The sequence below is a fragment of the Tauraco erythrolophus genome, chromosome 9 (assembly GCF_009769465.1).
Source record: "Tauraco erythrolophus isolate bTauEry1 chromosome 9, bTauEry1.pri, whole genome shotgun sequence".
NCBI lineage: Eukaryota > Metazoa > Chordata > Aves > Musophagiformes > Musophagidae > Tauraco > Tauraco erythrolophus.
In genome coordinates, this window is record NC_141473.1 from 31,741,779 (window position 1) to 31,754,882 (window position 13,104).

The 13,104-nt window shown below is 44.7% G+C and overlaps 1 protein-coding gene across 3 annotated transcripts in view; it reads left to right on the plus strand.

The window, feature by feature from the left end:
- Positions 1–331: 331 nt before the first annotated feature.
- GRID1 (glutamate ionotropic receptor delta type subunit 1) overlaps positions 332–13,104 on the plus strand; it is a 548,463-nt gene continuing 535,690 nt past the window's right edge. For all 3 annotated transcript variants that reach the window (XM_086616474.1, XM_086616475.1, XM_086616476.1), the window contains exons 1-2: positions 332–410; positions 2,556–2,711. In XM_086616474.1, coding sequence (XP_086472600.1) covers positions 332–410; positions 2,556–2,711 — 235 coding nt within the window. The remainder of the gene's footprint in view (positions 411–2,555; positions 2,712–13,104) is intronic.

Sequence of the window (13,104 nt, forward strand, 5' to 3'; positions counted from 1 at the left end):
GGGCCGCTCCGCAGTTCGCGGTCTGCCGGCGCCCCGGCACACACCGAGCGCTGGAGGCTCCGCCGCGCCGCCTGCCAACCGGGATCTACCTCCGTGCTTTTTGAACCCCGGCTTTTTTTTTTTTTCCCTCCCCATCGCCCGTTTTCCTCAATCTTGGAAAATTCTTGGGGTGCTGGGGGAATTTGGGATTTATTTTTTTTCTAAGGGAGGTGTCTGGGCATCTGTCCCCCGCACCCGCTGCCTTGCTCCACCTGCCCTTGCGCCTTATTTTCTTTTCCCCTGCCTGTCTTTCCACCAAACCCGGGCTGATGTGCTGTGCGAGAGGCTGGAAATGGAAGTGTTGATGCTCTGGCTTTTCCCCTGGATATTTCAGTGCGTTTCGGTGCGGGCGGACTCCATCATCCACATTGGTAAGAGAGGGAGCGCGGGGGTGGGAGAGGGACGCGGTAGATAAATAAATGAAGGGAGCGTCTCGTTTAACGTCGGTAATGTCACAGCCAACTCCACGGAGAGGCAGGAGGCGGAAGGGAGAAAGGCAGCTGAATCCGCCCCCCCCCCCCCCCCCCCCCCCCCCCCGATTGTAAAGTTAGGGGCGAAACGCCGGCTGTGCGCCGGGCCGGGCAGCGGGGTGGGATACCGCCGGGGCCGCCGCTGCAGTCTCCCATGTGGCTGGGAAGCCTGTGCTTGGACCTGTTTGCGTGGAAAGGCTTTCTTCCCCGCGCCTCCTCGCCACCGAAAACAAACAACCGCCCCCAACGCCCGAGCAGGAGGGAGGCATAACCTGAACGTGCTCACAGGGAAAACTTTCGGGGAGATAATCCCCTGTTTTCCGTCCCCTGTCGTAGCAGGTGTCAGCCGAGCCGGAATGCGGAGGGGGCAACTTGGCTGGGAAAGGGTTAGAAAGGCGAGATTTGCAGTGGCTGTGTATGTGCGTGTGTCTGTGCGAGCAATTGTCGTGGTTTGAATAAGATCTCATTAAAACCCCTTGGTAGCAAGAAGGCTGGATCAGCAGTGGGAGGAAGAGAGGGATGAACAAGAGGCAGAGCAAAGGCTGATGTGAACTTTTATGGCTTCTCCGAGCAAGGCATGGTGATGTCCAAGGGAAGCCTGGCAAGCAAAAGCAGGCTCTGCAGTCACCTTTTGGCTGGTGTTGAAAGGTACCAGCAGGAACGAAAATGAGGATGTTCAGGGGCGGAGAGGGGGAGAGAATCACTTGTGGAGGATGACAGAGGAGGCGACGGGAGCACGGCTGAGAAAAGAAAAGCGTTAATTCCCACCAGCCTTTTGGGGAGGATGGGAGATCAAAAAAAAAAGGAGGGGGCCGGAGCGGGAGCGATCTTGGCGAGGGAAGGCTCCACGGAGACAGGAAGAAAGTCCCATGTCAACCCGGGGCGGGGAAGGGGAGCAGGGGACCGGCCCTGTAACAAGTTTCCCGGCAGGGGCGGCAGCCCCGACGCAGCCAGGGCAGGCAGCATTGCGGAGACATTAAGGAGACGGGGTCAGTCCTGACCGCAGCGAGGGACTCCGGCCCAGGGACGCTCCCCAGGGCTGAGCAGACCCCGGCCAGCCCCGTGGGCAGGCAGGGAGGCGGTGGGACCGCCTTGGGGAAGTGCCCGGGCCGAGGGGGAGTGGGGAGCGAAACAGCCTCCGCGGCTCTCCCCCTCGGCCCCGCTTCTCCTGCGGGTGAACGGTGTCACCTCGGCTTCTCCCCGCATGAACTTCAGCCCGAGTGGTGTTTGCCAACTAACTCCTGGCGGAAATAGCGGTCCAGTGGGCAGGAGAGGAGAGATGCTGTGTGCGGAGCTGTGATTTCACACGGGCAGCGCACGGAGGCTCTAGCCATAGGCACGCACAGTGTGAATCAGCAGGAGTTTTCCAGGCTGGGGAATAACGTGGTGTGGTGTGTATTTTTTTTTTGTTTGTTTGTTTGTTTGCTTGTTTTGTTGCCAGCGCTAAAGATCTCCCACCGCTGCGTAGAGCAGGGCTGTAAGCCCGGTGTGGGCACACACACACGCTCCGTAGAGAGGGGATCTTATGTAACACACATCGCCAGATGTTTTCACGTTAACTGCATAAAACAGGACAGTGAAATTAAAGCTTCCAGGTTACTGGACACAAATCCTGGCTTTGCGTTCGTATGTGCATGTGAGCTTCAATAAAACCGCTGCCCCAAAGGGCAGCAACTCGGGGAGCAGCGAAGCGGTGAGCAAGAAGTTGGTCAAATTCCCAAACCTGCTCCCTTTCCCGTCTCTGGCGAAAAAGAGACCCTCGCTCCGGCTCAGGGCTCCGTCAACGCCGGTGGAGCAGAAGTGAGAGGGCTGCGCTTGCCCGTGCCCGCGACGAGGCCGCGCAGCCAGCGGCGGCAGCCCATGCGTGGGCCCTGGCCCCACAAGTGCCCGGTGCCCGTGGAGCTGGCCCGCACGGCGCTGTGCGAGCCGGTTCCAGGTTGGCACGGCCAGGGGGGAGTGGGGATGCTGGGGCGGCGAGCGGTTGGGCCGAGCCGGTGAGGAGCGGAGCCGAGCCCTGCTCACCCCCTGCTGCCTTCGCCTCCGCAGGTGCCATTTTCGAAGGCAATGCTGCCAAGGACGACGAGGTGTTCAAGCAGGCGGTGTCGGATCTGAACCTCAATGACGACATCCTCCAGAGCGAGAAAATCACTTACTCCATCAAGCTCATAGAGGCCAACAACCCCTTCCATGCGGTACAGGAAGGTGAGCCCCCCGGGGCGGCACCCAGGGCGCGGGTGGGCTGGGCGCCGGGGCAGGGCTGAGAGCGGACAGCCCCCGGCTCGGTCCGTTGGCGGGGAGGAGGTTTCGGGGCCGGCGACAGCCCAGACCTGTCCTGGCGCTCGGCTGAAAACTTTTCTCTGGTCGGGGGTTGGCGCTGTCTTACAAGGAAAGGGGAGGGACGGCGCGGCGCGGTGCGGCGGCTGCGGCGCCGTGCCCAGTCCAGCCGTGCCCAGGCTGGGGTGGCAGCCGCGGGAGAGCTGGCAGGGCCGGGGGCCCCACGTCGCTCCTGGATCTGCAAGAGCCCCTTCTCTCCGCCGCAGAGGAGAGAAGGCCCGGCCCCATCGCCGCCCCCGTCCCCCCAGCGGGGCCCACGTGTGGACTCTGCGGGGCAGGGCAGACGAGGGTGTCCCGCCCGGAGGGGCGGTTTGTGTGGCGCCGAGGGGCCGGGCAGGAGCACTCGATGCTTGTGGGAAGGGCTGCGGGAGCTGGCGGGGCACAAGCCGGCACCCCTCTCTGCGCATCTGCCCCCTCGCGCCCCGAAGGGGAAGCGGAGCTGGGGCGGCCGGTGGCGGCAGGGCGGCCCTCCGCGGGAGCGGAGCTCCCTCCCGCGTGGCTGGGGAGAGGGTAAGGTAGCCGAGCTGCCGGCTGAAAACCTTCCCAGAGTTTACAAGATCTGACAAGTAGCTATGCAGGTAAATCATTTCAATTAGATTTTGCGAAGGAAAACGTTTAAATTAATCAGCTTGCCTTCACAAATAAGACTTTAAAAAGATATTATTTGTGATTTAATGAAGCCAAGGTTAATTATGGCCTAGGTTATTTCAGAAGCTATGTTTTTCAGTAGTAATTATTCTCGAAACAGAGCTATTTATATACTCAGACTAGAATATTTAAAAAAAATGATTCATCACCAGCCTTACCCTTAGTTTTACAGAGCACAGAGTGAATCTTTCCCTGTATAAAAATTTGCATTAATCCATATGTATTTATGTCTAAGTTGTGTACATGCAAATTATGGCTACGAAATTACACCAAATGTTAATTTTCATGAACTCTGAACAATTTCTTCTGCTATCTTTCTTCCTCAGGCTGAGTGCTAGTTAATATCATGCACATTCAAGAGAAACAGCAATATATACCTTTTCAAGGGCCTGATCCCATTAACAATAGGATTCCTCCTGCTGCTGTGAAAGCTTAGCAAGGCAGTATGAAAAAGAATCTGTGAAATGAGAAGGGGATTTTAAAACAAAACTCCACCCACATAGTCAGACACTAGGGGGAAATAAAAATCTCTAAATAATGGCGGGTTGATTTATTGGCAAAGATTAACTCTGAACAATTGGATCTTCTTACATTTGCAAAAGCTCAGTGTCCTATATTGGAACTTATTCATATTCATGGAAGTGACAGTAGTTGGCTGGCTGAACAATTGCTTTCAACAATGTCTCTTCTCAGAAGTAAAACTTTATGAAACTATTCTGAATGCTGTGGGATCTGAGCTGACGGTCTTGTGGACAGAGTCACTTGCTCAGTTTTGTTGAAAGCGGAAAAGCATGACCAACTGGAGAATTCTTCTTCATCTAGTAGGATATTATTTTTTTTTTAATTGGTTTATTTGCTGACCTTGAAGATTAGTACTGCATTTATGAAAACTACTAAGAAAATAAAATTTCTCTGTTGAAAATCCATGCTGAAGCCACAGAAAAGACTCTGGCGAGGTTTTTCATCTTGTTGGTAGAGAATCTTTGTGCTACCTGACTATATGTAAATAAAGATGTTACTTCCTATCACTTCCAATATGCTCTTTCAAGGCTCGTGTGTCCATTGCAGTAAGAATTGCTCTTTCATGAACTGATCCTACACTGGAGAATTAAGGAAGTAGTTGATAAATGTTCACAATTCCAAAGAGAAATTGTTCTCTGTCACTACTTTATTAAGGAATATCAATGTGTCTTCTTTCGGGAGAACTATGAAATGATCCTGTCTGCGAGTAAAACCTTGCCACATAGGGAAACCTAAGAGAAGAGTATCAGACTTGGCTCAATTTCCTGACTTGCTTTGTTGGTTCAGGCCAGGCCTCTTTTTTTATTTAAGATTTAATTTCCTACTTTTGAAACCGTTATACGACACGCTGACAGAATGATCCACGGGATGTACAAGTTGCCAGGCTGTTATTACCGAACAGCGCGGCTCTGCTCAGTGTTACTCGGTGTCATTCTGACTATTCAAAATCTCTTTGTATCTCACTGTACGGATGTCCTGTGCGTTTTGGTAGAATATTGCGTATAGTAGGCAAAATAACCTGGAGCAAATCCACTGCCACGACTGCTTGCAGAATCTTGCTGCTGCTACGTAAAATGCCCTGACATCCACATTATTCTTCTGCAAGTGCCTCTCTAAGCAGTGCTATGGAAATCAATGTTGCAAGCATTAGTTTCATAGCGATGGAACTTTTTATAGTAAAACCCAATTTGGAATAAAAATAGACCATTGTGATAATACCGCCAGAATAGTTCACACAATCAAACCAATCACAAATATTGTTTTTATTTGGAGCGTCTTTTGCGCAGTCTTGTGAGATGATGTAAATTATTCCTGAAGTCCTTTAAAAAGGAGTGCTGCAAGCAAGGACCTTCATTTCAGTGATACTGTGCTGGTACCATTACGGAAAGTCATCCCTCCATGTAGCGAGGCCTATTACACAGTAACAAGACTTTAATTACTGACGGAGATAGTTTTAACATGTGTTTGACCTGGTGCTTATTGTGCAGTTGGAGAATTTTTGCATGGGTAGGAAGCACGGAAGAGTACTAACTGCAGGGTTTTCTCAGTAGGAGCAGAACATTCGCAGAACTAAAGGCCAAACAGAAGATACCCTGCCTTTCAAAATGGAGTAGTTTTCAACACTGGAAGGTGCTGAGAAATGTCATAAGATTTTGAAAAAAAGCTGTAGAGACTTTGCTTTAAAGAGAGAGAAGGGCACTATCGTGATTGTTTATTGTGACTGAAATAGGTAAATAAAATTCAGAGATCCTTTTCATTCAAAGTTTTGTTGGACACTCATGTTAATGGTGGATGTGTTGGATGCCAGACAATAGTAATTAACAAAAAGGGTAAATTATGTTCCATCTTTAATTTAGAATACATTGCAGGAACAAGATCCTGTTGTACTCTATGTAAAGAAATTGTTTTGGCTCCATCATGTTCTGTAACAAAGTGTGGCAAATGGGTGGCAGGAATTCCAGTGGCAAGGGATGTAACAATAAAGAATAAACAGACCCTGATGTACGTATGAAATTGGGCTTTGTTGTCTGTTTGCGCTTGCAAACAGTTCTCACATTTTGTAGAATATTGCTTTTATGCATGCGGCAACTACTTGAGGGAAAAATTTTTTCACTGACTGTCATGGGAGAACATATACATGGGGAATCATTGTTCTTTTCATATGATTTTAAGGAAATGAGCCCAAATCACAAACATGATGCTAAATTATATCCTTGCTTCCAAAAGAGCTGTGTGCTCAGTTTCTGTTAAGTGATTGAGATGTGAGATAATAAGTGTTTGTTTGTGTGGTGTGTGTTTAAGCTAGTGCTGTGATAACCTTTTTGTGATTCAAGGATTCAAATAGCTCAAAGGTATGAGAAACACTTTAAAGCTTTCAGTTCAAATTGGGGTTTTTGAGCCAGCCATCGATGTTGAAAAGAGACTTTGTGTATGACACATGGATGGCAAACAAGTTTCCTGCTGGGCTTGAAAACATGACAACATGTTTAAACTAAAACCCAAACAAAACTAATGTGTAAGTTTTTTAAAACGTTGCTTTTGGAGGGAAAAAGTTAGCCGTAGGTCAAAACTAGAGCACAGGAAAACTAATACTTAACTTTTGTGGTGCTCTTTGGAGAAGGGATCCAAAGGAGATGGCTGTTACTCAAACTGTGAAACTTGAAAACCCTGTTTCTCAGTGAACAACGCTTATGCATCTATGGAACTTTCCTGGAGCTGAAACTTGCTGTTCTCTCTGCATAGCAATTTCAAATGAATTGTTTCTAATTTGAGCAGCCTTGTATGTGTGCTTGTTGATGTTAAAGTGCCGTCAGCTCTGGAAACCAGAACAAATTTGGAAAATCAGAATGTGATTTGAGAGCAAGAATGGTATTCCATAAATGGGTTTATTGTCAGTCTCATGTATGCTGCTGTGGTTTCAGGACAGCTCAGAGCTGCTGATTTTTTTGCATGTCTGTGTTGAATATGTTGGGTGAATCTGATTTCTTATCATAGTCTGTGGGACTTGGTAACGATACGCACTTGGCATAGTTCTTGAACTATCTTAGATCAGCACACGTGTATTTCAAGTTACTGCCACAGTTGCTTTCTAACAATTTTATTTGTTGAGAAAATATAAGCTGATCAATGTGTAGATAACTAGGATGAAATACAAACCTGGAGAATGGGTCTCAGCAGCTCCATTGCTCTTCTTGCATTTATTCATCTGGCCAAAATCCCAAGCAGAACTGTACTTGTCATAAGTGCATTGCCCAGTGGTAAGGGCAATGTGACTCTGTGCTTGTGTGTGTGCGTGTCTTGGGATTTTTGTGCATAGTTTGAAAACCTGGGGCTCTATTTCAAGGTAGTGCAAGTGTCTCTGACTAGAAACCCACAGATGGGCCAGAAGCTGTGTCCTGGTTTTGTTGAAACACAGGCTTCAGGTAAAGGACTCTCTTCTCCGTTGGAAGAATTTAAACTTAGGTGGCTATTAAATATAGAAGAGGAAGACAACAGCAACCGTGAAAAGATGCCCCTGGGTCATGGTGGTATTGCTCCTCTCACCATTGGGTAAGCTCAGATCCAGCACCATATAGAGTTACGTCAGATAGGTGTTTGTGTAAATGCAGAGTAAGATGTTTTGTTTTGTTGAGCTGTAGTTTCACTCATCCCAGAAGTGAAGGTTGTTTTTAGAGTTAGGATATTGTCATGCCAGAATAGAAGAGTAGAGAGAAAGGAAAGGGAAGCAAAACAAATACAATAAAACTGTGTGATGAAAATTTGTCAAATGTTGCATATACAAGTTATTATTAGTTGTTGTTTTTTTTTTTTTTTAAAAAAAAACTTTATCAGTTTGACTGAATTGGATTTGGGAATTTGGGGCTTAACTAGAAATCATAGACTGTACCTAGATTTTTAATGTAAATGTAAAACTTTTTTTTTTAATTAATGATTCTCATCCGCCAGAATTGCAAAGGATTGGTTTATATCAATATACTATCAATTAATTTTTCTTCAATAGTTTCTCTTGAGTCTTTCATTGTCATGTAACTTTGCCTTTATCTGATTTTCTTCCGTGGCTTACTTGAACACAAGTTTCACACTGTTTTCATCAGGATACAGGGTCTTGTTTGGAAGTTCTTGACGGATGAACTCTGAGCTCTCCAGAAAGAACATACTGTTACATATATTTTTTTTCTAGCTTTAATCTGAGCTTTCAACACTTTTTAAAAACTAACCAGAAAAAGTGTAGGTAGGGGTTCCCTCCCATGGTCACAGAGGCCTTGCTGTGCAGCTACACATTTTTTTCTGCTAGTCTGCTGCAGTTAAAAGCTGTTGCTTAGTGGGGTGAATGTGCTTAACCGTTTTACCTCCTTGTGCCCTCTGAGACCAGACCAAGACTTATTAAGGACTGCCGCAGTGAAGACATCTGTGACACTGTCATCTCATTGTGCTTGTGGTTTTATGCTCTATAGTTTCGTGACTCAGTGTATTATAAACCAATGTTTTGGAGAGCTGAAGAAAACAGCAAATTAAACCGTCCATCTTTTCCCATTCTTGTGTTTTTGTTATGCCGAAAGCAGGGACCTGCAGATGTCTTCAGTAGGGAGGAAAAGAGTCAATAGCCCATCAAGGAGCGTGTTTGGTGCTAAGGATGAGGACAGGCTACAGACTGTGGGTAAACATCCAAACACACGTTTGTTATGCTTCCTCATTCCGCTTTCCATTTGTTACTTTGTAGCCACAACTATTCCGGTTCTGGTCACAGTTAAACTGCAGTGCAAAATATTTTGTACTTTCGGGAGGCAGTCCTTCTGAAACTCATCCCTGCTATGGCTTGGGTGTGTTTTTTTTTTTTTTTTTTTTTTTTTTTTTTTTTTTTTTTTCCTCAGGAGGTACTGGGCTTAGTTCCACCCGGCCACATTCGCTGCTTTTGCTGAGGCTCCCATCATTTCAGGCTGGGGCTGAGCTGCCTGGATCCAGACAGTGCTGTGTATTGGGGTGCAGCAGGCAGTGAGGAGTCAGGGGAAGAAGGAGGTGCTGCTGTGGGCTCACGGCTTAGCTTCTCGAGATAGAAAGGATTTTTCTGCTGAAACACTGACAGCCTGGATGGGACCTGTTTGGAGCACAGAGTCCTGCCCCAGCTCGGCGAAGGCTGGTGGTGGGGAGGTGGCATGCTCAGCTCAGCCTGCCACAGGAGGTGTCTCATCCCCTGCTTGCTATGGGATGATAGCGAATGCCTTGCTGTTCTCATGCTTTGCGGTTAAAAGGTTTTTACTTTTCTGAAAGATTCCCCCTCCCCCCCCCCCCCCCCCCATCTGCATAACAGGTTAAGCTAATTTCTTCTCTCTGTTCTAATGTGCAGACTTGCTAATACCTTTTTTCCACGTTGGGTGTGGGCCACCCATCTATTTTACGGGTCACATACACAAGAGCAGCTGCAGGTTAGGCTGCAATTCTTTTTCAGTACCTAATGGTCTTCCCCACTGATCCTGCTGCTGATCCTGCTCATTTATCAAGGAGCTGCAGTTGGGTTTCTTATTTCAGGATTTAATGATACAAAATATGCTACATCATTAACTAGCATGCTACAAATTATCCCAAAATACCAGATATAAGCAGTGTTCATAAAAATATTAGTGAATGTATTTCAGGGTTCAAGGTTTTCTTTCTGTTTCTCTCTTTTTTTTTTTTTTTTCCTGAAGAAAATATTTTTCTGAGTGCTTTGTTGGTCTGTGGCAGCTTTTCTCAGTCATTACTGTGGAGGAGGATCTGCAAATGCGAAATGAGTATACAAAACCGCCTCAACCCGATCTAGTTAAAATAATGGTTAAAGAAAATGATCCTAAATTGTGGAATACAATCCGTATATGTGCATATACATATGCATGCATGCCCATATGCCCCATACAAATAATTTAATTGCTAGGCTTACTGTAATGTGTTCAGCAGGGAATATGCCTTGAGCTTTTCTGTGTTCAAAATCTTCCAGCTACAGATGATTAGAGGATTGATTATCTAAGTATTAAATTTTAAATTACATCTTCATACTTGCAGAATGAGATGAATTTAATATTTTGATGTGATTTATCATGCTGTGGTTGAGCCATACAGAGATAGGAGTTAAAACGATGCATTTGTTGAACAGAGGGGATATCATGATGTTTATTAAAACTGTTCATGGCTTACCATAGCTCTTTTCTGAAAGGAAAACAAAACAAAGCCTAGTTATACAGCTACAGTAGTGCCTGACCATAAGACTACAGCTCACTAAGACAGTGGCTGAAACAGTTACTTCAGATTTTACTTTTTGCCATTTCAGAGAAACCATAGTCAAACTCTTCATTTTTTTTTTTTTAGACAAAGATCAAAATGTTTTTCATACTTTTATTCATAATAAATTCCCTCTGAGGAGAATTCCTGCTGTGTCTTTATTTGTCTCTGTCAGCTCTTGCTTCGAGGTGTTTTTTAAATTTGCACCTCAGAAAAAATTTACTTAGAATGCATTGTTGGAATCATACTGCTGTGAGAGTCTTATAATTATATGAAATTAAACTTTTTTTTTTTTTTTATTTTTAGCAGCTGTCATTGTTTATCTGATAGTGCCTTGCCAGAAGGGAAATGGCCCACATAGCTATTGCTTTTCTGGCAAGCTATTTTTCCATAATATACAGATATTTAAGTTGATGATTTTGAAAAATGGCTTAAATGGTCAATTTTGCATTTTGACAGTTTTTTTTTTTTTGGTGTAATAGAACTTGCAGTGATTTTTCTTACATACAGAAATGCTGCGTGTTTTTTTATGTTTAGAAACCTGTTGAAAGAGGCTGGGTTTCAGACCAAGGAACAGAACACTTTGCACATGGGACACATATAACTTATGCAGACTACCTCGCACAAAAACGTGTCAGCTCTGAAGTTGAAATCTAGATGCCATCCTGAGAATCCTTTCTATTTCACTCCTCAGTGAGGAAAGAGCAGCTAATGCCGATCCATAGTGTAGCTCTTTGGTTATTAGGATTCTTGTCCATGAGAAAATTGAAGTGAGACCGTTAAATAGCGTGCGGCATTTCGAGAACCTCCTTTTGTATCATATGTACATCTGTAATAATTTCAATGGCAGATAATAGTGATATGCTAATATGCCAAGGCTTCTTTCATTTACATAACTTTAAGGCAATAAATATCTGAAATGAGAAATATGTTGAAAGGGTTTCTTTTATGTTTTTCCTAATAGCTTGCATTTAATTATAATTTGGAGAGCTGATTGCTGTGCTTGAAACTGCATTCAGTTTTGTGGGTTTGGAGTGCGTTTTATAGTCTAAAAGGTTTGTCTTATCAGAAAGTCTGTCTATACTGGCCCTGCTTTTGTAAAGTTCCTTTCTTTTGACCCCGTTGTGGCATCTTGGTGCCTGTCTATTTTTTCCTTTTGCCTGTTATATTATGTATTCAGATATGCAGTAAGAATTAATACTGGAAAGCACTAACAGCCAGTGCTTAAAGGTAAAAAGAACCAAGAAGCATTAATTTCAAGTGGTGTTTTGGCTGCATTAAAAGACACAGCAGGGTTTCTACTGCTTGACCTTACTGAGAACCATTCCCTTAGCAACGTTTCATAGAGGGAGTAAAAGGACAGTAAGAAAACAATTTCCCCCCCCATATTCAACAGAATAATATCTAAGAAATGACTTTCTCTCAAAAAATACAACAAGCTCAAAGCAAAAAAACTCCCAGCCGGTCCAAGGTCTCATTATGTATCCTATTTCTCAGTCTAGTCATTTAATTCTCAGCTTTTTAACTTATCTAAGTCTTTGAGATTTTAACTAGTAGCATTGCTGATGGGATACTTTCAATATCCTCAAAATCTCACTGACAATCTGGTTTGTTCTTATTTAGAAAATGAATAAAAGGATTTTCTGTATAAGCGAATGTTTGTAAAGTTAATGAGAATTGTCTTTGTCAGCGAGTAAATTACTCTGCGTTATACCACTACCTGATATTTAGGAAGTACCAATTACTTGCTGCATAGTATTAGTTTCAGTAGAGAAACTGTGCAGTGATCTAAAGCAGCATTTCCATAGCCCTTTGTTTTCTTAACCCCACTTATCCTGGATAAAGGTAAAACTTGGGATGGCAGGAGGAGTAGTTGGTTTATGGGGGACACAGCCTCTCAGTGTATTTTCTGTGTGTTCACAAATCCTGGATTTAATTTTATGTTTATTTAAAAACTGCTTTAGAATGCCGAGGAAAACTTTGGTATAAGTTGACCATTGTCTTGTCTGGAAAATTAGCTGCATCTTAGTGTAAAGGACCAACATTTTGTCTATTTTTCTATCCTACTTGAGGATATTTTCAGAATAAGAACAGTTTATTTGAGAGGCTTGGAGAAAAGGAACTTAGGATGTGATAACTGCAAGGGTCAAAACACAAAGGGCTAGGATGTTGAAGTGCACACAAAATAGAAAGGAACAACCCAATTATCTGCTTTAAGTTTATTTTTTCTGAAACTTTATTTTTCTTTTCTTTCAGCTTGCTTTTGTCCTGAGGCACTTAAGTTACTGTGGAAGTAGCAGTGGTTTTGAATATAGGTAGGACTTAGTGACCCAAACAGAAAGAGGAGAAGCTTGAGCTTCCTCTGGTCTGAGCGAAATGCTTGCAGAGTATGGGTCTGGATTTTTAAAGAGACTGGAGAAGGGCAGGGATGCCACAGTGTTACCAGGTAATCAGTGTGCAAATAATCAGCCCATGGCAGGCATTTCCCTTCCTGAGAGAAGAAAAGGCATTTCCAAAGTACGCTCACAGGACAAGATGAGGGAAGATATGGTCTAGCAGAAGTTGGGGTTGACTGAACCTCTGCTTGTAGAAAGTCGCTTGTCCAGGACAGCTTGAAATGAGAGTGCCTATATCTGGATTGAAGTGTTGTACTGTCCACATGGAAAGTAATTTCACGTTTCAGTACTACCGAGCTTTTTTTTCTTTTAGAAAAACCCCAAAAATTGTAAGGCAGCTGACAGGTTGTGCGTGGTAACTCTTGGGAAACACTTGGGAGGAAGGCCTTGCAGCAAGGCTTCGAGAGAAACAGTATGCTCAGCCACGAGTTGGCACACCTGTT